The 24,103-nt window shown below is 36.9% G+C and overlaps 1 protein-coding gene across 30 annotated transcripts in view; it reads left to right on the forward strand.

Annotated features, from left to right (window-relative positions):
• CD46 (CD46 molecule) overlaps positions 1–23,576 on the forward strand; it is a 37,810-nt gene extending 14,234 nt beyond the window's left edge. For 7 of the 30 annotated variants that reach the window (XM_074035263.1, XM_074035255.1, XM_005540694.3 and 4 more), the window contains 6 exons: positions 1,621–1,803; positions 5,112–5,153; positions 11,374–11,412; positions 13,165–13,200; positions 13,714–13,777; positions 21,583–23,576. In XM_074035263.1, coding sequence (XP_073891364.1) covers positions 1,621–1,803; positions 5,112–5,153; positions 11,374–11,412; positions 13,165–13,200; positions 13,714–13,777; positions 21,583–21,655 — 437 coding nt within the window. In that variant the 3' untranslated portion in view covers positions 21,656–23,576. Of the gene's footprint in view, positions 1–1,620; positions 1,804–2,208; positions 2,411–5,111; positions 5,154–11,373; positions 11,413–13,164; positions 13,201–13,713; positions 13,778–16,345; positions 17,629–18,341; positions 19,088–21,582 lie in introns of those variants that run through there. The other 23 variants (XM_015449378.3, XM_074035241.1, XM_005540692.3 and 20 more) reach the window with 8 other exon arrangements.
• The last annotated feature ends 527 nt before the right edge of the window (positions 23,577–24,103 follow it).

The following is a 24,103-nucleotide window of genomic DNA, read 5'->3' on the forward strand; positions in this document are numbered from 1 at the left end:
AATAACATTGTACTTAGTGGTTAAAAAAACCTTAATTCCATTTCTGTCTAATTAATAAAGACCTAATTCTGGAAGGAAAGCAGTGAAGATGTCCACTCTTACCACTCCATTCAGCATTGTACTGGAGATCCCACCCAGTACAATAAGGCAAGAGAAAGCAATTAGGCAGACATATTGGAAAAGAAGGAATAAAAACTTTCTCTACTCACAGTGAGATGCCACTAAATACCTATTGGAATGGCTGAAATTTAAACACACACATCCCAAACTGACAATACCAGGTACTGACAAGGATATGGAGCAGATGGAACTCGAATATGCTGATGGTGAGAATCAAAGTGAAATGACCACTTTGGGACCTTTTTGGCAATTTCTTATAAAGTTAAACATACTCTTACCATACAACACAGCAACCCAAATAAACTGAAAACATTTTCACACAGAAACTTACATGAGGATGTTCACAGCAGCCTTATTCATAATCACCCCAAACTGCAAATTGCCACACGTTCTTGAGTTGGTGAATGAATGAACCACCTGTGCTACCTCTAAAAGATGGACTCATACTCAGCAATTAAAAGGAATAAACTCCTGATTCATGCAACCACAACACAAATGAATCTTGAAAGCATCATGCTAAGTGAAGCCATACTAAGAAGGCTGTGATTCCATTTATGTGACATTCTGAAAAAGTCCCACTATAGGGATAAAAGTAGATCAATGGTTGGCTGGTTGTGGAAGTAGGAGTGAGGGGGAAGAAGGGTAACTCACAAAAGAGCATGAGGAAATTCTGGAGAGTAATGGAACTTTCCTGTGTCTTTACTGTGGTGGTAGTTACATGATTATTTGCATTTGTCAAAACTCATAACAGCTGTACACTTGAAAGGGTGAATTTTACTGTATGTAAATTATATCCAATAAACTAACCTTTAAAAATATCGTTAGGTACAGTTGGACACAACAAAAGATCAGTGAACCTGAAGACAGGTCAATAGAAATTGAACCTTATTTAAGAAGAAATGTTGAAAAAAGAAAGAGAGAGGCTTACAGACCTGTGGGAGAGTATCAAGCAGTGAAACATACATGTAATTGGAGTTTTCAGAAAGACCGGAGAGAGAATGGTGTAAAATATTATTTGAAAAAATATTGGCCAAAAATTATCCAAATTAGATCCCAAACAACCTCAGATCCAGGAGATTCAGTGAACCTTCAGCAGGATGAATAAATTACTAAAATTTGCCACCACCACCGCCCCCCTGCAGTAGTTTGGTAAAAACTACCAAACAAAAGTTTAAAAAGCAACCAGTGAGTGGGGAAAACAACAAAAAACCATATTACATTCAGGAGGGCAGGGACAAAAAAGAATGGCAGCCAGCCAGGTTTTCTTAAGAAAACGTGGTTACAATATGGTTATGTCTGTTAGTGCTGAAATAAAAATAAAACACCCTAGAATTATATATCAAGGAAATACATCAGTTAATATTTAAAGTCTTTTAAAAAATGTTTTTAACATCTTGCATTCCATTCCTTGTCTCTGTTCCCACTGGAAATTACTATTTTGTACTACTTTTTCTGTTAAAGCAAATATCCATTAATTCTGAGGTTTCTCTAATTTTCCAGTGGTCAAATGTCGATTTCCAGTAGTCGAAAATGGAAAACAGATATCAGGATTTGGAAAAAAATTTTACTACAAAGCGACAGTTATGTTTGAATGCGATAAGGGTTATTACCTCAACGGCAGCGACAAAATTGTCTGTGAGAGTAACAGTACTTGGGATCCCCCAGTTCCAAAATGTCTTAAAGGTACAAAGGTGATCTTTTTTCCGTCTTGGTTTGTTGTTGTTGCTGTTCGTTTTAGACTTTACTTCTTTGATATTAACTGACAGTCATACAGAATAACTGAAAAGAAACTAGTATTTAACTCTGTCTTGTATTCATTTCTTTGCCATCTATATGACATGAAATTCACATCAAATCCTGCTGTTGTGATTTTGTGTGCTTTTCCAGGGTTCTTAGCATGTTATGTACATTGCATGTGTATATGCTTTTAATATTTTTATGTATAAAAAGTGAATTACAACAACTTTTTGGAGTGAATTGAAACATAGGCATTTTTATCTAAGTAAGTCAACAGTGGCATAATTCGTGTAAAAAATGAGAGCAATAACTCTCAAGTGGTTGATCTTCTAACATTATTTTGTTTTCTAGTGCTGCTTCCTTCTAGTACAAAATCTCCAACTTTGAGTCATTCAGGTTTAGTGGCTTCTTCCTTGTATGTCTCAAAAATCTTGTAAATTCCTGGAGAAAATGCCAGCAATAACTCCCAAGTGTTTGGTCCAGTCTACATTATTATTTTGTTTTCCAGTGTCGACTTCTCCCACTACAAAATCTCCAACGTCCAGTGCCTCAGGTTTAGTAATATCCTGCTTATATTTTTTCGAAAATCCTTTAAATTCCTGGTGATTTTTTAAAAAATCCTTCAAATTTCTGGTGGTGTCCACTTATTTTTAGTAATGAAAGGAGGGAGGACATTTCTATAGCCATTTTAGTTGTTATGCATAGTGATTCTAAAATTATTTGCCATAATCTGCAGATATTTGCCATAATCTGCAGATATAAACAGGAATATGACCTTGGGAAAGTTGTATAAATTTTGAGTGTGTGTGTGTGTGTGTGTGTGTGTGTGTATATATAAAATATATATATAGTATAGTGTGTGTATGTGTGTGTGTGTATATATATATATAAAAAAATTGATTTAGTACCTTCCTTACTGCGTATTAGTAAGGTATAAGTGGGATGCATTTAAAGCACTTAGCACAGTGCCTGGTATATAGAAAGGTCTTAGAGCTAACTAATATGACTTATCCTACACTTAAATTAATGTTAGGGAAGGGGAAAGTTCATGTATATTAGTTAATATGTATGTGTGTTAATATGTTCGTTAATATGTATGTTTTATGTCATCAAGCTTGCTATTTTATTCTTTTCAGAAGTGATCTGTTGACACCTTTACTGAGTTTGTTCCTATTGCATGACTCTTTCATTTTCTGGAATGCAGCAAGTTTGAGTCTTCTCATGTAACACATTTAAACAGGGAAATTTCTGCTGTCCTCAGAACAAGATCTATATTTCTGCCTCTTCCCTACCTGCCCCTCTTCTACACCTCATAATGTTGCTTTTTTTTTCTCTCTCTCTAGTGGGCAGTTTTATCTGGCAATAGCACTAAATTTTATAGCAACTGAAAGGCAGGAAAAAGTCCTTATTTATTGAAATGAAAAAGAAGACTTTTGCAGGGACTCCTGGTCAACCACTGTGCTTATGACTGGAGAGATTATTTTGATATGACGGGAGGAATTATCCTGATTTAATCTCTGGTTTCGCTTTGCTTGCAGCAGAAGCAAGAGACAGTAGTAATTGTGGGTAGAGCTTTAGTCTGGGCAGAGTGTGCTTAGTTAACATCATTTCTGTGGTCTTCAGTTTCCCTTTAGTATAATATGAGTGTTGAACTGAAATCTCAATCAGTGGCTTCTAATTTGATTATATATTTCCTATCTCCCTAATATTTTAAAGGATCGAAAGGAATTAGGCATGTTAACATAGTAATTAAAATACCTTCTTATACGCTGGGCGGGGTAGCTCACGCCTGTAATACCAGCACTTTGGGAGGCTGAGGTGGGTGGATCACGAGGTCAGAAGTTCAAGACCAGCCTGGCTAAGTTGGTGAAACCCCATCTCTACTAAAAATACAAAAATTAACTGGGCATGGTGGCAGGCACTTGTAATCCCAGCTACTCGGGAGGCTGAGGCAGGAGAATCGCTTGAACCCGAGGGGCAGAGGTTGCAGTGAGCCAAGATCATGCCACTGCACTCCAGCCTGGGTGATAGAGTAGGACTCCGTCTCAAAAAAAAAAAAACACAACACACACACACACACACACACACACACACACACACACACACACACAAACAAAAACAAAAAACCTTATAATTCCTATAAGAGCTTGGTAACTGGTAGCCTCCTGAGTTGAGTGCTGTAGGGTTTGAGGGTCAGGAAGAGATGGGTTTTTTAGTGGACTGATATATAAGCAAAACAAGATTGCATGTGCAATTTATACTCAGTGAGGCATCCATGCTTACTAACGTGCTCCTAGTGGGCATACGCACTAAGTTTGTTGATACAGTCTTTTGAAAGAATTGACGATAAGCATTTCATAAAGTATTTATAAAACACTGGTCTAGCTTAGCGTTGGGAGAGCAGAGAGCAGAAGAGAGAACTGCTTGTGATAAAATGTTTATTAAAAAGAGAAAATGCAAGGATATTTTTTGAGACATCACAAATCAAAATTCCTTACGGGATTGTCAGTCATTTTTTATCATCAGTTAGAGGAAGACTAAATAACAACATAATGATGTTAAGGTAGATCTAAATGTGTTCACATGAAGAAATGTCAAGGAAGTCCTAAGTGGAAAAGAGAAAGATGTAAATTATGTAGTATCATACTACTTACAGTTTTTTAGAAAGAAAAATATGTTTACCCCAAGCACATTCCTTTTTTTTTTTTTTGAGAGAGTCTCGCTCTGTCACCCAGGATGGTGTGCAGTGGCGCGGTCTCAGCTCACTGCAGCCTCCGCCTCCCGAGTCCAAGCAGTTCTCCTGCCGCCTCAGACTCCCAAGCAGCTGGGATTATAGGCACCCACCACTACACCGGCTAATTTTTTGTATTTTTAGTAGAGATGGGGTTTCTCCATTATGGCCTGGCTAGTCTCGAACTCCTGACCTAAAGTGATTCACCTGCCTCGGCCTCCCACAGTGCTGGGATTACAGGCATGAGCCACCACGCCCAGCCTCACATTACTTTAATGATTTACTATTGGTTATCTTCTAGGATTTCCATTATAAAATACAAAATGTAGTGAGCATTCTTGTACATACATCCTTATATACTTGTGTAAATATATATGTAGGTTAAATTCTAAGATGTGGAATTGCAAAGGTTGTAAAGTATGTGTAGTTTTCATTTTGATAAAAAATCAATATCAAAATTAAAGTCATAATTTTATATTGATAAGGCCCTGGTGAATTTATAAAATCAAACTTATTTTTCTAGGTCCTAGGCCTACTTACAAGCCTCCAGTCTCAAATTATCCAGGTTGGTTAACCCTTTATCCTACTGATATTATTAAGAATTTATTTATTTATTTATTTTTATTATGCTTTAAGTTCTAGGGTACATGTGTACAACATGCAGGTTTGATACATAGGTATACATGTGCCATGTTGGTTTGCTGCACCCATCAATGCATCATTTATATTAGGTATTTCTCCTAATGCTATCCCTCCCCTAGCCCCCCATCGCCAACAAGCCCCAGTGTGTGATGTTCCCCACCCTGTGTCCATGTATTCTCATTGTTCAACTCCCACCTATGAATGAGAACATGAAGTGTTTGGTTTTCTGTCCTTGCGATAGTTTGATTAGAATGATGGTTTCCATCTTCATCCATGTCCCTGCAAAGGACATGAATGCATCCTTTTTCATGGCTGCATAGTATTCCGTGGTGTGTATGTGCCACATTTTCTTTATCTAGTCTATCATTGATGGGCATTTGGGCTAGTTCCAAGTCTTTGCTATTGTGAGTAGTGCTGCAGTAAACATACATGTGCATGTGTCTTTATAGTAGCATGATTTATAATCCTTTGGGTATATACCCAGTAATGGGATTGCTGGGTCAAATGGTATTTCTAGTTGTAGATCCTTGAGGAATCACCATACTGTCTTTCACAGTGGTTGAACTAATTTACACTCCCACCAAGAGTGTAAAAGTGTTTCTGTTTCTCCACATCCTCTCCAGCATCTGTGGTTTCCTGACTTTTTAATAATCTCCATTCTAACTGGCATGAATGGTATCTCATTGTGGTTTTGATTTGCATTTCTCTGATGACCAGTGATGATGAGCATTTCTTCATGTGTCTGTTGTCTGTATAAATGTCTTCTTTTGAGAAGTGTCTGTTCATATCCTTTTGCCCACATTTTGATGGGGTTGTTTTTTTCTTGTAAATTTGTTTAAGTTCTTTGTAGATTCTGGATGTTAGCCCTTTGTCAGATGGGCAGATAGCAAAGATTTTTTCCTACTCTGTAGGTTGCCTGTTCATTCTGATGATAGCTTCTTTGGCTGTGTAGAAACTCTTTAGTTTAATTAGATCCTATTTGTCAATTTTGGCTTTTGTTGCCATTGCTTTTGGTGTTTTAGTCATGAAGTCTTTGCCCATTCCTGTGTCCTGAATGGTATTGCTTAGGTTTTCTTCTAGGGTTTTTACGGTGTTAGGTCTTACATTTAAGTCTTTAATCCATCTTAAATTAATTTTTGTATAAGGTGTAAGGAAGGGATCCAGTTTCAGCTTTCTACATATGGCTAGCCAGTTTCCCCAGCACAATTTATTAAATAGGGAATCCTTTCCCCATTGCTTGTTTTTGTCAGGTTTGTCAAAGATCAGATGGTTGTAGATGTGTGGTATTATTTCTGAGGGCTCTGTTCTGTTCCATTGGTCTACATCTTTGTTTTGGTACCAGTACCATGCTGTTTTGGTTACTGTAGCCTTGTAGTATAGTTTGAAGTCAGGTAGCGTGATGCCTCCAGCTTTGTTCTTTTTGCTTAGGATTGTCTTGGCTATATGGGCTCTTTTTTGGTTCCATATGAAATTTAAAGTAGTTTTTTTCCAATTCTGTGACGAAAGTCAGTAGTAGCTTGATGTGGATGGCATTGAATCTATAAATTACCTTGGGCAGTATGGCCATTTTCCCAATATTGATTCTTCCTATCCATGAGCATGGAATATTCTTCCATTTGTTTGTGTCCTCTTCTATTTCATTGAGCAGTGTTTTGTAGTTCTCCTGGAAGAGGTCCTTCACATCCCTTGTAAGTTGGATTCCTAGGTATTTATTCTCTTTGTAGTAATTGCAAATGGGAGTTCACTCATTATTTGGCTCTCTCTTTGTCTATTATTGGTGTATAGGAATGCTTGTGATGTTTGCACATTGATTTTGTATCCTGAGACTTTGCTGAAATTGCTTATCAGCTTGTGGAGATTTTGGGCTGAGATGATGGGGTTTTCTAAATATACAATCATGTCATCTGCAAACATAGACAATTTGAGTTCCTCTTTTCCTATTTTATAATCATGTCATCTGCAAACATAGATAATTTGACTTCCTCTTTTCCTAACTGAATACCCTTTATTTCTTTCTCTTGCCTGATCGCCCTAGCCAGAACTTCCAACACTATGTTGAATAGGAGTGGTAAGAGAGGGAATCCTTGTCTTGCGCCGGTTTTCAAAAGGAATGCTTCCGGTTTTTGCCCATTTGGTATGATATTGGCTGTGGGTTTGTCATAAATAAGTCTTACTATTTTGAGTTATATTCCATCAATACCTAGTTTAGTGAGAGTTTTTAAGCATGAAGGGCTGTTGAATTTTGTCGAAGGCTTTCTGCATCTTTTGAGATAGTCATGTCGTTTTTGTTGTTGGTTCTGTTGGTTCTGTTTATGTGGTGGATTACGTTTATTGATTTGAGTATGTTGAACCAGCCTTGCATCCCAGGGATGAAGCCAACTTGATCGTGGTGGATAAGCTTTTTGATGTGCTGCTTGATTCGGTTTGCCAGTATTTTGTTGAGGATTTTTGCATTGATGTTCATCAGGGATATTGGCCTAAAATTCTCTTTTTTTGTTGTGTCTCTACCAGGCTTTGGTATCAGGATGATGCTAGCCTCCTAAAATGAGTTAGGGAGGATTCCCTCTTTTTCTATTGATTGAAATAGTTTCAGAAGGAATGGTACCTGCTCCTCTTTTTTTATTATTATTATTTTTTTTTCTTTGAGACGGAGTCTCGCTCTGTCGCCCAGGCTGGAGTGCAGTGGCCAGATCTCAGCTCACTGCAAGCTCCGCCTCCCGGGTTCCCGCCATTCTCCTGCCTCAGCCTCCCGAGTAGCTGGGACCACAGACGCCCACCACCTCGCCCGGCTAGTTTTTTGTATCTTTTAGTAGAGACGGGGTTTCATCGTGTTAGCCAGGATGGTCTCGATCTCCTGACCTCGTGATCCGCCCGTCTCGGCCTCCCAAAGTGCTGGGATTACAGGCTTGAGCCACCGCGCCCGGCCGGTTCACCTAGATCTATCTTGTGACATGAATCAGAACTGCATTCCTTTTTATGGCTGAATAATAGTCCATTATATGTATATACTATATTTCATTCATTCATCTGTTGCTAGACACTTTGGTTGGTTTGTTTTTACCTTTCGGCTCTTTTGAGTAATGCTATTATAAGCATTGGTGTACACATATCTGTTTGAGTTCCTGTATTCACTTCTTTTAGGTATATACCTGGGAGTAGAATTGCTAGATCATAAGGGAATTCTATTTTTAATATTTTGAGGAACTGGCATACTGTCTTCCACAGTGGCTGCACCATTTTACATTCCCACCAGCAGTGGGAACCTTTAACAAAGGTTCCAATTTTTCCACATCTCCACCAACACTTATTAAATTGTTTTTTTAGTAATAGCCAAGTGTCTTAGTCTGTTTTGTACTGTGATAACAGAATACCACAGACTGAGTAACTTATAATGAACAGAAATTTATTTCTTACAGTTCTGGAGGCTGAGAAGTCTAATATCAAGGCATGGGCATCTGTGAGGGCCCTCTTGCTTTGTCATAATATGATGGAAGGCATCACATGGTGGAAGGGAAAAGAGACGGTGAAGGAGAGGGTAAGAGGGACAAAGCCATGCCCTAAAATAACAAACATACCCCTGCAATAATGACATTAGTCCATTCATGAGGACAGAGCCATAATAACCTAAACACCTCTTAAAGGTGCCACCCCAATAACATTACATTGACAATTAAATTTCATCATGAGTTTTGTTTTTTTATTTTATTTATTTATTTATTTTTTTTGAGACGGAGTCTCGCTCTGTCGCCCAGGCTGGAGTGCAGTGGCCGGATCTCAGCTCACTGCAAGCTCCGCCTCCCGGGTTCACACCATTCTCCTGCCTCAGCCTCCCGAGTAGCTGGGACTATAGGCGCCCGCCACCTCGCCCGGCTAGTTTTTTTTTGTATTTTTTAGTAGAGACAGGGTTTCACCGTGTTAGCCAGGATGGTCTCGATCTCCTGACCTCGTGATCCGCCCGTCTCGGCCTCCCTCATCATGAGTTTTGAAGGGGACATTCAAACCATAGACCATCCTAATAGACATGAGGTAGATATGCATACTAGATATGCATTTCCCTAATAATTAGAAATATGTTGAGAATCTTTTCATGTGCTTATTGGTCATTTGTATATCTTCTTTAGAGAAATATCTTTTTAAGTCTTTTGCCCATTTTCAAGTTGAGTTGATATTTGTTACTGAGTTTTAGGAGTTATTTATATGTTTTGGATATTACTCCCTTACCAAATATATGATTTACAAATATTTCCTCCCATTCTGTAGGTTGCCTTTTCACTCTGTTGATAGTGTCATTTGATGCACAAAATTTGCTTTTAATTGATGAAAAACAATGTTTTTTTTTCATCTTGCCTGGGCTTTTGGAGTTACATCCAAGAAATCATAGCCAGATCCAATGTCAAGAAGCATTTTATAGTTTTACCTCTTTATGTTTAGGTCTCTGATCTATTTTGAGTTTATGTTTGTATATGATAAGGGTCCAGCTTCACTTTTTTTGCATGTGGATATCCAGTTTTACCAGCACCATTTGTAGAAGAGACTGCCCTTTCCCCATTTGACTGTTCTTTGTCAGTCTTGTTGAAAATCATTTGACCATATATGCAGGGGTTTATTTCCAAGGTCTCTGTTCTATTCCATTGGTCTGTATGTTTGCCTTTTTGGCATTACCATTGTTCTGATTATTATAGTTTTGGAATCAGAAAGTGTGAGCCTTCTCAACCTAGCTCTTTGTTTCCAGGATTGTTTTGGCTGTTTGTGGTCCCTTGAGATTTCATATGTATTTTAGAATGGATTTTTCTATTTCAGAAACAAACAAACAAAAAATGCCATCATCAGGATTTTCATAGGGGTTGCACTGAATCTGAAGATTGCTTTGTATAGTAATAACAGTTTAAAAATACTAAATTTTTCCAATCCATAAACACAAGTGTCTTTCCATTTATTTATATCTTTAATTTTTTTTAGCAGTTTTATAATTTTCAGTGTACAAGTCTTTCACCTCCTTAGATTGTTCCTAAGTATTTTATTCTTTTTGATACTATTACAAATGATACTGTTTTTTTAATTCCTTTTCAGATTATTCATTGTTAGTGTATAGAAATACAACTGAGTTTTGTATGTTGATTTTGTAACCTGCCACTTGATTGAATTCATTTATTAGTTCTAAGAGATTTTTGCATGTGTATGTATATGTGGGATCCTTAGGGTTTTCTAAATAAAAGATTATGTCATCTGCAAACAGAGCGAATTTTATTTCTTCCTTTCTAATTTGAATTCCTTTTCCTTACCTAATTGCTCTGGTTAGAACTTTCAGTCCTATGTCAGATAGAAGTGGCAAACATGGACACCCTGTCTTCTTCCTGATCTTAGGGAAAAAGCCTTCATTCATTTAACATTGAGTATGATGTTAACTGTGGGTTTTTAATATATGGCCTTTATTATGTTGAGGAAGTTTCCTTCCATTTCAGGTCAACTCTAAAGCATTTATTTTTATTAATCCCTCTTTTTTTTTTTTTTTTTTTTTGAGACAGAATCTCACTCTATTGGCAGGCTGGAGTGCAGTGGCTCTATCTCGGCTCACTGCAACCTCCACCTCCTGGGTTCAAGAGATTCTCCTGCCTCAGCCTCCTGAGTAGCTGGGATTACAGGCGCGCGCTACCACACCCAGCTAATTTTTGTATTTTTTTTTTTTTTTAGTAGAGACAGGGTGTCCCCAGGTTGGCCAGGATGGTCTCGAACTCCTGACCTCGTGATCCGCCCGCCTCAGCCTCCCAAAGTGCTGGGATTACAGGCGTGAGCCACCATGCCTGGCTAATCCCTATATCTTTTTATTTTAATTAGAATCACACTGGATTTATAGACTAATTTTGAGAATATAATAAAGATAAATTTGCATGTTGAACCACAGAATATTGTCAGAGGAAATGTGAGTGGGCAGGAAGAAGGAAGATTATGACATTAAATATAAGTTTATAAATTTTTATGATACCACTTTGAGAAACATTAATATAGTTTATAAGGAAAATTATGTTTAAGGGATTTTCTACAAAGGTGAAAAAAAATCACGCTATGAATTTAAAGGATTTTAAGATTTATTTAATTCTTTCTTTCTTTTTTAAAATTCAATCTATATTTCTTCTTTTTTCTAGGATATCCCAAACCTGATGAAGGAATACTTAACAATTTGGGTTGGTATAGCTATCATGACAAATATAAGTGGTAGTATGTGTAGAAATGTGTAAGTAATTACAGTTTTTATTAGGTGCCCAAACATAGGATCCTTGGTAGGGTAAGATAACTTTCTTAAATGCTGTGTTTGTATGTAGGTCAAAATATATAAAACACAATTTTCTTTCCACATTATATTGTTATTTTGTGATGGTAATCTGTAGATAAATTTTCTTTCTATTCATATCTTATATTACATGAACCTTAAAGTAATCTAAGTTGGGTTTATTTTTTCTGTAACAAGCTGATTTAACACACTTGATGTAGGCTCACGCAGTTTACACAATGCATGTTAAAAAAAATGCTAAAGTACAGCTGTGATATAGGACAATGAAACAAAGATTTCTTAATCAGTAAAAACAAAAATCTATTAGCTTTCATTTCTTAGCCTAGTTTAGTAATAATGGTTAATCATTTTATGTAATGCACCTTAGGCTTGTTTTTTAATATTTGCCTTACCTTCAAAATCTGTCGTCCAGGTGTCATTGTGCCAGTAAATCTATTGCCATCTTAAACCATTAAATGCTTGATAACTGTTTATGAGATGAGAAGAGCAGAGTTGAACACAGCACTTTATGCTTTGACTTATAGCAGTTTAATAAAAGTAATGGCAGTTTAGAAGCAAAGGTACTACAGACAGAAACATTTCTAAAAATTAAGATTTTATAGGATTTTGTGTTCTCTAGATAGTCAAAAATGTATGCTCAGGTTTCTCTGTATATTTTTTATCCATGTGCCCTGGTGTTTCATTTATTATGGGAATCCTATTGGTATTTAGGACTATGTCTTAATTTTGGGGCAGGGCAGAGTACGGAAGTAGAGAGGGTGGGAAGGGGATTGATAAGATGAAGTATTATTTGTGAAGACTCTGTAAATACCATCTGGGTGATAGAATAATAGAAATTTATTTATGCCTCACTCTACAAATCCACTTTTGGAGGAAAAAATACAAATTAAATGTCTATCAAAATAATAAGAAATGACAGAATGACTATTGAACTAAACCAACTCTCATGGGATAATACTTTTCAAAAATCATTTTCCTCTAATGTAATGAATTCTAGTAACTTTACCACTAAATAACCTGATGTGGTAGCTATAGAGAAAAACAATGATAAATGAGGTTCCCATTAAGAGTTTCACAAGTGGAACCCTTAATCTGGAAACTGGTTAGAAGGGTTCTATGGTCAAAATGACCTGGATGCCCTAGCAGTCATGCTAAAACTATATAAAAAATTTTTTTTCCCTCTGTAGTCTTGTATTAGTCCATTCTCAGTGCTGTTGTAAGGAACTGTCTAAGATTGGGTAATTTGTGAAGGAAAGAGATTTAACTGACTCACAGTTCTGCAGGGCTGAGAAGGCCCCAGGAAGCTTATAATCATGGAGGAAGGGGAAGCAAACACATTCTTCTTCACATGATGGCAGGAAGGAGAAATATGAGAACCAAGTGAAGGAGGAAGCCACTTATAAAACCATCAGATCTAGTGAGAACTTACTATCACGAGAATAGCAAGGGGGAAACTGCCTCCTTGATTCAATTACCTCTCATGGGGACCCTCCCACAACACGTGGGGATTATGGGAATTGCGATTCAAGATGAGATTTGGGTGGGGACACAGCCAACCCATATCAAGTGTTTAGATGGTCTGATCGAAATAAATGCTATCTGGAGATCCATGTGTTCAACATCTTTGAACTGTTTTCTTTCTCAGATGATTGGGTCATTGCTCTGATTGTTATTGTCATAGGTAAGTATCACAAATTTTGACACCACTTAAGTCAAAAAATTATTGTGAAGACATGCGTTTTAAAAATAGTTTTCCAGGTTCTATAGTTTTTTGAGCTTGTAAATTGGTTAAACCAATTTAGGAAAACCTGACCTTTTATTTGATGTACTTACTACCTCCCTTGTGTTAGTGATTTTATATTCTGTTATATTCTGTATATCCACTTAGTAACAAAGCCTAAGTAATACATATTTTCTCAAGATGATCAGTAATACTAGTTGGCTTCCCAGATGTGCTTTTGATAGTTTTCTAAATTAAGCAAGGACTTTTCTCTGACTTACTATGGACTGTGTAAGTGAGTATGGGGAGTTGGATTTAGATAGCAAAGAGTCTGGATGGAATATAAATGTGTAGGTGCTTAAATAAAATAACATTTGACCACTGAAATGTAACCAACATTTATTTCTTCTGCTAGATTTTGAATCTTGATTAGTTTTCAGAATTATATGTCATTTGTTTCCTGATTTCTTGTAGTTGTTGCAGTTGCAGTAATTTGTGTTGCCCTGTACAGATTTCTTCAAGGGAGGAAGAAGAAAGGGTAAATTAAAGCATGTTTCTTCTAACTTCTTGGTCCTTCTTATGCTTAACATGCTTTTGTGCAGCTTAAGTTTGTAATCTATATTGCATGCTATCTTTTTTTTTTTTTTTTAAATGCCTGCATTAGTGTGTCCTACCAATTGCATTTCTTTGCTAAAAATATTTTAGCTACTTCTAACATCACTACAACATAAAAACATCTGTGCAGAGTTCCTACAGCTATTATGACTTTAAGAAAAATTTCTCTGGGATTTGAGGTTTAAGTTATTTAGCAAATCATGGACCACTCACTATGAGGCCTTCTCTACCCTATTCCCTATTTCCAAAATTGCACTAGTGTCCAAAATTAAATTTAAAGTATTTCACTGTGGAGACTTTGACAGTTGTATTCACTGGAATTTTTATAATGAAAGTTTCCACTTGTCTATGTAGCTTAGCTAGTTGCAAGAAGCTATGTAGGCATCTCATTTAAATACCCAATTTGGTGTCTTTTCATTTAAAGTTGTTATTTATACATGTTAAACTGGGAGATTCAAAACAACACTGTCCGATTTCCCTCTTATGTTCTTTGAATTTACCAGATTGCAGCAAAACTGATGGGGTTAAAGTTAAAGTTGCTGAGAGGGGTTAAATTTATAAGGTACCTCAATTAACTGTGTGTCTTTTAATATGTAAAAATGTAAAAAGTGAGTGGGCTTAGAATAGAAGAAAAATGTACAAGTACACATCTTCTAAAGAAAATAGGGTTTTTAAACATCAAACTCAAATTTTAGTTAAAGAGCTTACAATTTAACAAAAGACTTAGAATGAATCCTGGAACATAGACTAAGATTAGGTGCTTTGACATTTCTGAAAGATAATATACATTCATTTTTATTGATTTTAAAAAAATGTTTTCCCCCATAGTTTTAGAAATAGCTTTGAAATCAAGCCTAATAATTTTAAGATTTTTGGTACTCATGGTTTTATAATATATATTCCTTTTATACTGATCATCAGGTTTGGGCTAAGTCATAAAAGTACATTCTTTACTCATAAGGAACTCAAACTTTTTTTATATTACTTGGTTATCTTTTTAAATACCCATAATCCCTTCACTTGAATCTTAAATCTTGTATTTATGGAACACAATATGCATATGTGATATATCTATCAGTTGTATATTTTAAAGGTTACATACCTACAGCAATGTGAGTACAAAATATTATCAATGGAATATTTTTACAAATCCATAAGGTTTGTGTAGAAACAAGCTCTAAAGAAAACAAAACAAAGTCACAGTCTACTCATTTTCCTTCTTTGTTTAAAATATCACTGCATCAGAATTTTTAAAGGTTCCTTAACAAGTATTGATCAAACTCTCTCTAGCTCGCAGTTAATGGGTTTGTTTAGTTTAGTTTAGTTTTGTTTTTTTGACGGAGTCTCACTCTGTCACCCAGGCTGGAGTGCAATGGCGTGATCTCGGCTCACTGCAACCTTGGCCTCCCGGGTTCAAGGGATTCTGTGCCTCAGCCTCCCGAGTAGCTGGGATTACTGTTGTGCGCCACCACCACCGGCTAATTTGTTGTACCTGAACTAGAGCTGGGGTTTCACCATGTTGGCCAGGCTGGTCTTGAACTCTTGACTTCAGGTAATCTGCCCACCTCGGGCCGGGCGCGGTGGCTCAAGCCTGTAATCCCAGCACTTTGGGAGGCCGAGACGGGCGGATCACGAGGTCAGGAGATCGAGACCATCCTGGGTAACACAGTGAAACCCCGTCTCTACTAAAAATACAAAAACTTAGCTGGGCGAGGTGGCAGGCGCCTGTAGTCCCAGCTACTCGGGAGGCTGAGGCAGGAGAATGGCGTGAACCCGGGAGGCGGAGCTTGCAGTGAGCTGAGATCTGGCTACTGCACTCCAGCCTGGGTGACAGAGCGAGACTCCGTCTCAAAAAAAAAAAAAAAAAAAAAAATCTGCCCACCTCAGCCTCCCAAGGTGCTGGGATTACAGGCATGAGCCACCGCACCCGGCCTTAATGGGTCTTTTAAAGCTAAATACTTATCTATCACACTCCCAAATTAAAGGTTCAGTAGCAATAGTGAACTGAGATGCCAAAATTAATTTGTCCAGTGATTTTTTAAAAGCCCATTATTTTACAGCATAGGGTCCAACCAACAATTGCCATCATTAAAATTTTAAAATATTTTGGGAAGGTATGGTATCTTGAGCCAATGCAACATAATTAATCCTGTAAATAGTAGCACAACTTGAGGAAAAATAGTCCAAAAAATGGTGTGAGAGAGGAAACTCATAATTGCCTTTGAACTTTAAAATATAAACTGCATGGGAATCTTTTAGAATAGATGTTGCCCTTTTTATGACAGGAACATATTCGACTGGAAATTCAGCATAATATGTAATGGCCGAATCCAAAGCTGGGCTCTCTTTATGGATCTATTATTTTGTAGTTCCATGTTATTTTGATAGCTGAATTGAATGTGAGGGTGGTTTATCTTTCTTCAGAGTCTAGAGCAATGCTTCTCTGACTTTAATGTGCACATTAATCACCTGGAAATCTGTTAAAGTACAGATTCTGATTCATTGGGTTTGGAGTGGAGCCTGAGACCCTGCCTGTCTAGTGAGCTCCCAGTACTGATGCTGCTGCTGTGCCTGGACTACACTGACCCGGGTGTTGGCCACTACTGATGTGTTGAAGTCTGAAGAAACACTATGAAGCTTATTGGCAAATGTTTCTAATATTTAAGATAATTGAAGTTTTTAAGATTCCTCATCCATATGTATCCTTAAAAAAAGGCTATGGGGTAATATATAGTAGTTGGCTTTTCTTACCTTTTTTAACTCTTAAAAAAATAAAGATTTCCATTATTTTCTTTGCACTGTTTAATGTCCATAATCTTGTCCCCCCAGATTGGCTGTTGTGGCCTTAGAAACTTCTTATAAAGACTATAAAATGTCTGGAGTTACTTCTCCACTTCGGGAGTAACTGGAGGCAGGCTAGCAGACACAAATAATCCCAAATTGCTGTTAAGGCCTGGCCCAAAATGTATTTGTTGTAAACTGGTATTTATGATGATTTGGGAACATAATTACTCTTCTGCAGCCTTCACCTCAAAATACAAAAACAGTGTTAATAGTCATTTTAAGATGTTGGATGATCCAACATCATTTACATTACTTGATGAAAAATGGCCAAAAGATTATTCTGCCACTTTTCTGTTTCGTAGCTCTCAGCTAAGAACAGTATAGGATACCGATGGGTCCGAAACAGTCCCATCCACATGCTCCTTCCCTTCCCTTTCCATTCACATTTCCTTTCTTTACTAATTCTTCTACCATACTTTTTAGTCTTGGAAGTCACAGCTCTGTCTTTGCTACTGCTTGAGTCCTGTATTGCATGGCATGACTGTGCTTCTGAACAAGAGATGCCTTTTGTTTACATAAATATGTTCATTACTTGTAATGATTTTTTTAAATGCATTTTTTTTTAAAACTCTAAGCATCCCTGGATAAGTGACAGTTTGGCTAAGTTAGTGAAAGTTATTTGCATAATGTATATATTTATTACCTGTGACAAATAGTTTTTCCTTTTTTCCATTAATGGTATTCATTATTTTGTATAACCTAAACTGACTTTTAATGTTACATTAATATTGACTGACGCAATTACTTTATTAAAAATAGCAGTCAATTCAGGTAATTGGGGCATATAGTGACATGGGGCAAAAAAAAGGATCAAATTAACTTAAATGTTTTTCTAGTTGGCCCTCAAATTCTTGAGCATTTAACCCTTCAAAAATTTTTGAGCAACTACAAAAATGTTTTGTAATTAGTTTAGAAAGCATCTATACAAAATTAGATCCATCTCAGAAATATGAGACGCCATGTAATATGAAGTTTTGCAAGGCTATCCCCTCATCTGTTGAAAACAGATGTGCCACAAGAAGAAACTTCTTAATGCAAAAGTCCAGAGAAATCTGAAAATACATGATGTCATAAAGTTGATTTCTAAGATAATATTACATGGATTTGATACATACTCAATGTATTCCCTCAAAATTGAGGGTGTTAGGCCAGGTTTGGTGGCTCACACCTGTAATCCCAGCAACTTTGTGAGGCTGAGGCAGGCCGATGGCTTGAGCTCAGGAGTTTGAGACCAGCCTGGGCAACAAAGTGAGATGCTGTCTCTTGGAAAAAAAAAAAAAAAAAAATTCAAGGGTGCTAGAAACCAGTACCATTTCTCCCCAACAACCTGTTATTCCTTGAAAACATTTTGACATGATTCACTTCATGCAAAATAGCTTCAAAGATAAACATATTAAACAGGAATTTCCAGTCTGTTTATCTGCTGGATGATCTATATGACTTCAAAGTTCAAGTAGCTTCTAGCACAAAATTCATGTTTCCAGTCCTTCAGTGAGAATGAGAATGTCTTCAGTTATGAACCTAATTCTCAGCTTTCCTGCTATTCTCTTACACTGGATTTTATTCCACTTGTTATGCTACTCTTGTTTCTTTTTGGTTTGAAGTCACTACTTCATTCAGCCCTTTTCCCTTCCTCTGTTCAGCACATACCTAACTGATGAGAACCACAGAGAAGTAAAATTTACTTCTCTCTGAGAAGAAGAGATGAGAGAAAGGTTTGCTTTTATCATTAAAAGGTATTTGTTTTCTGTTGCTTATTTTCAGATGTCCTTGCTTTTGAAAAATATTCAGTGGATATATAGATATCAATAACCTGAGCAAAGAGATATTGGCAGTAAATATCAAAGAGGAAATTTACATTCCTGTTCCCTTTGCTACATTATTGATGTTTTCTTATACCGTTCCCTTTGAAAACAGAATGTGTACTGACAGGCTTTTGCTTTGACGTAGGCTTTAAATAGAGTTATGTTCCCCTAGTCCTTTTATCAGACTATCTCACTTCTTCTACCTTGTGAAACAGCTGTGAATCCAAAAGTAAGAATGTGTGAGCCCACTGGGAAATAACCACAGAGTCAACTCATTTTAAGTACAAGGAAGAAAAATGCCCTTTTATAGAAACCAAAATATAGTTTACTTAGTTTTGTAAATTTATTCAATTCCAACATATAAATAACTTTGTAAAGAGATTTTATCAGTTTCCCTGGGCTGGGATATTTTTAGCATATAAAAGGAAACAAAAAAGTCCTCAAATGGATTGTATTGCCTTAACCCCTTGGACCCTGTCCACCTTCTGTCTTCGAACTGAATTGGAACTATTCCTCTGTTTGTGCTAGAATGTGTGTCTGCAGAGCTGGGAAGAGAGGGAGATACGCATCCCACGTCTTATAATGTGAGGCCCTACCCTAGGTTATAATCAAAAGTTTGGGAGCAGGATCTACAAAGGCCAGTTGGAAGGACAATTTCTTAGTAAAAGCAAAGTGGTGTCTTTGATCACGGGGAAAGCATAAACATAAAGATAAAACATACTAATCAGAATTGGCAGTCTGGGCCTACCCAGTCCCATATACAGTAGTTCCTCCTTATCCATGGGGGGATATCTCTAGTGGTTGCCTGAAACCTGGGATAGTACTAAACCTTATATATACTGTTTTCTCTTGTACATATATACCTATGATCGTTTAATTTATAAATTAGGCACAGTAGGAGATTAACAGCAATAACTAATATCAATTATAAAAATATGCCAGCATCACTACTGTTGTGCTCTGGGGCCAGTAAGTAAAATAAGGGTTACCTAACCACAGGTACTGTGATACTGTGACAGTCAATCTGATAACGAAGACAGCTATTGAATAACAGGCACATAGTGTCCACAGCGTGGGTATGCTGGACGAAGGGATGATTTATATCTGGGAGGGACGGAGTGGGACAGTGTGAGATTTCATCATGATACTGAGAATGGCACACAATCTAAAATATAGTTCTGTAATTTTCCATTTAATATTTTTTGACTGTATTTGATTATGGGTAACTGAAACCATGCAAAGTGAAACCGTGGACAAGGGAAGCCTACTGTATCTTCTTAGTCTCTTAGGACACTTTTGAGGCTAAAGGCAACTACGAAAATAGTTTTTAGACTCTCTCTGAGCTTCAGGGTATCTGTAAACATTTGAAGATAATTGAATGAATGCAGTAGTTAATATTTTGCTATCTTCAAAATAGTTTCATTGTTATATCCAATAAATGTTTCTTTAAATTTATGTTAATGCCTTTTATCTTTGGCATAGATTGGGTTTCTATTTAAAATTGTATTTAAAGAAACAGAGTCTACTACTATGGGAAAAAAATATTTACTTAGAAAAATATAGTGGTGGCTGGGTGCGGTGGCTCACACCTATAATCCCAGCACTTTGGGAGGCCAAGGCAGGCGGACCAGATTGGCCAATATGGTAAAACCCTGTCTTTACTAAAAATACAAAAGTTAGCTGGGCATGGTGGTGTATACCTGTAATCCCAGCTACTCAGGAGGCTAAGGCACATGAATCGCTTGAACCTGGGAGGAGGAGGTTGCATTGAGCCAAGATCACACCACACTGCACTCCAGCCTGGGCGACAGAGCAAGAGTCTGTCTCAAAAAAAAGAAAAGGAAAGAAAAGAAAAATATAGTGGTCTTGGAGAATTCAGTGACAGGCCAAACCATTAAGTCTGTCATCACAACAGTCCTTAGGGAACTGCAATATTGTAAGTATAGTAATGACACAGTGGAGAACCATAATGATGGCCTCCCCGAGAAAGAGGAACAAACCCATTTATGCCTGAGGTTGCAAGTTTTTAAATTTTTGCCGTCAGACCCTGGCGATGACCTTGAGCAGTAGGAGATAAATTCCACATGCTTAGTGTTCCAATAATGGAACAATAGGCATACATGTGTTATTAAAGTATCCAAAATTAACATGCTTAGCTGTGACATTGGAAAGGCAATGTGTTTGCTGTGGCACACATACTAGTAAAGAATGACTGGTTCAAATTTGGTTTTCGTTTTTCTATTAAAGTCAATTTACTAAGGCAGGGAGGGACCAGAGCTGTGCTGTCCAATTCAGTATTCAATAGCCATGTGTGACTGCTAAGGACTTCCAAAGTGGCTAGCCCAATGTCAGGTATGCTGCAAGTGTCAAACACACACTGGATTTCAAAGACTAAGCGCAAAAAAAATGTAAAATACATCCCAATATTTTGGTTATACTGGGTTAAAGAAAATAAAATTATTTTTTCTATTTGTGTTTTTAAAAGTGGCTTCTGGAAAATTTTTAATTACATGTATGACTGGCATCATCTATCTTTGGCCAGCAGTAGACTAGAATAATAGGTTTTACAAAGATGTCTATTGTTATACTAAAAGTGTGACATAAACTTTTGTTATTTAGGAGACTCTTAGTGGAATACATGATTTTCTTGACAGTGAGGGGTAGATGAGGTATCACATACTTGAACAGTTAGAACCACTATCTTTTTAAAGGTTCTGTGCCAGAGCTACTGCTTTAAAATGGAGGGATCAGGAAAGCATGCGTTTGTCTCCAGTCTTTCCCATTGACCCTACATCAAAATGAGGACATAGTTACTAAGTACTTTGTATGCTACTGCTCTATTTCTTGTTTTGGAGGGGATCAGAAATATAAGACTGGGACAAAGGAAGGTTTTTGTTTTTACAGTGAGACCAGTTGAACATTTGAAATTATTTTAAAAGAATAATTTATTTCCCAGGTTAGCGACTCAGTAGTATAAAGTATTTTTTTAATTGCTCATTTTCTGAATAGGCTTCTGGAATTTAATTTCTGTACTTAATTGTATTTATCTTTGACACGATCTTTATACCTTGGTTTGCAGGAAAGCAGATGGTGGACCTGAATATGCCACTTACCAGATGAAATCAACCCCTCTAGCAGAGCAGAGAGGCTGAGTGGATTCCACAACCTCGTTTGCTAGTTCATCTTTTGACCTCTATTAAAATCTTCAGATACCCAGTTGTTATTCTCTAGTTTCACTCTCATGAATGCAACTGTGGCTTAACTAACATTCCAATGTGGCTTGAATGTAGGTAGCATGCTTTGATGCTTCTTTGAAACTTGTATGAATTTGGGTATGAACAGATTGCCTGTTTTCCCTTAAATAACACTTAGATTTATCGGACGAGTCAGCACAGCATGCTTGGTTGTATTAAAGCAGGGATGTGCTGTATTTTATAAAATTGGCAAAATTAAAGAAATATAGTTCAAAATGAAATTATATTTTCTTTGTAAAGAAAGTGGCTTTGAAATCTTTTTTGTTCAAAGATTAATGCCAACTCTTAAGATTCATTCTTTCACCAACTATAGAATGTATTTTACATATCGTTCGTTGTAAAAAGCCCTTACGAATATGTGTATACTACTTTGGCTCTTGTGCATTAAAAACAAGAACACTGAAAATTGGGAATATGCACAAGCTTGACTTCCTTAACCAAGAATATTGGAAAATTCTCTAAAAGTTAATAGGGTAAATTATCCATTTTTTGTAATGTGTTTGGTGATTTCAGAAAGCTAGAAAGTGTATGTGTGGCATTTGTTTTCACTTTTTAAAACATCCCTAACTGATCGCATATATCAGTAATTTCAGAATCAGATGCATCCTTTCATAAGAAGTGAGAGGACTCTGACAGCCGTAAGAGGAGTGCCACTTCATGGTGTGAAGTGAACACTGTAGCCTTGTGGTTTTCCCAAAGAGAACTCCATATGTTCTCTTAGGTTGAGTAACCCACTCTGAATTCTGGTTACATGTGTTTTTCTTTCCCTCCTTAAATAAAGAGAGGTGTTAAACATGCCATCTAAAAGTAGGTGGTTTTGAAGAGAATAAATTCATCAGATAACCTCAAGTCACGCGAGAATCTTAGTCCATTGACATTGCCTTGGCTAGTAGAAGCCTCTTACCTATGTATGTGTCTTACCTCATCTCCTAAAAGGCAGAGTACAAAGTAAGCCATGTATCTCAAGAAGGTAACTTCACTTTGTCTATTTGCTGTTGATTGTACCAAGGAATGAAAAAAGTAAATATAACTCAGGTAGCACTTTATACTCAGGCAGATCTCAGCCCTCTACTGAGTGCCTTAGCCAAGCAGTTTCTTTCAAAGAAGCCAGTGGGCGAAAAGCAGGGACTGCCACTCCCAATTCAGATCACACTGTTAAAAGTTGTGTTTTGAAATTTTATGTTTAGTTGCACAAACTGGGCCAAAGAAACGTTGCCTTGAGGAAGATATGATTGGAGAATCAAGAGTGTAGAAGAATAAATACTGTTTTACTGTCCAAAGACATGTTTATAGTGCTCTGTACATGTTCCTTTCCTTTGTAATCTCTGGCGAGATGCTTTAGGAAGATAAAAGTTTGAGGAGAACAAACAAGAATTCTGAAGTAAGCACAGAGTTGAAGTTTATACCCATGTCACATGGTTTTCAAAAATGTCGCAATTACTTAGAAGCAAGGAATGGTGTTTTTTTAAAACCTAATTGAAGTATATTCAAATACTTTAATGTATAAAATAAATATACAATATACTTGTATAGCAGTTTCTGCTTCACATTTTTCAAATTTAATGTTTATATTAGAGATCTATGTATAAATATGTATTTTGTCAAATTTGTTACTTAAATATATGGAGATCAGTTTTCTCTGGAAGTTTGTTTAAATGACAGGAAGAAGTGTATATGAATTTAAGAAAATTTTTTAAGCTGCAAAAATGTATTTGCTATAAAATGAGAAGTCTCACTTATAGAAGTTCTTTATTGCTCACTTTTTAAAAAATTGACTCTTGAAATCTGTTAAAATAAAATTGTACATTTGGAGACGTTTCATGATGATGTGTTATTTGGGTTCTGTCTCAAATCGAAGTATGTTTCTAATTGGGGCCATCTTCTAACCATTCCACTCCCACCGCCATTCATCCTGTCCCTCCTAGCTCAGACCCTTAAGTATCCCCAGGCTTCTCCACTCCCAACCCATCACATAGATACTGCACAGAGGTATCCAGTGACATCACATTACCTACTGGATGAAGTCCACATTTCTTAGCCTGATACTTGAAGACCTTTTACAATTACATCCCAACTTTCTTCCCCAAGCCTTTTCTATCGCCCTTTCTTAGTCAAGCCTGACCATTTCCCCTGTGCTTTGTGCTGTATTCCTAGTTCACTGTAGCTTGAAACACACTGTCCTGTTGAGATCCTATTCATATTCCAAGGCCCAGCTCAGATATTACCCTTCATGAAACTGTGCCTGACTTCTGCCCAGCTCTTATAGTCTTTATTATTACCTAACCTTGGGATAGCCACATTTAAGCATCTATATATACATGTGTCCAGTAGAAGATATATCTTCTA

This window comes from Macaca fascicularis, chromosome 1 (genome assembly GCF_037993035.2).
Source record: "Macaca fascicularis isolate 582-1 chromosome 1, T2T-MFA8v1.1".
Lineage (NCBI taxonomy): Eukaryota > Metazoa > Chordata > Mammalia > Primates > Cercopithecidae > Macaca > Macaca fascicularis.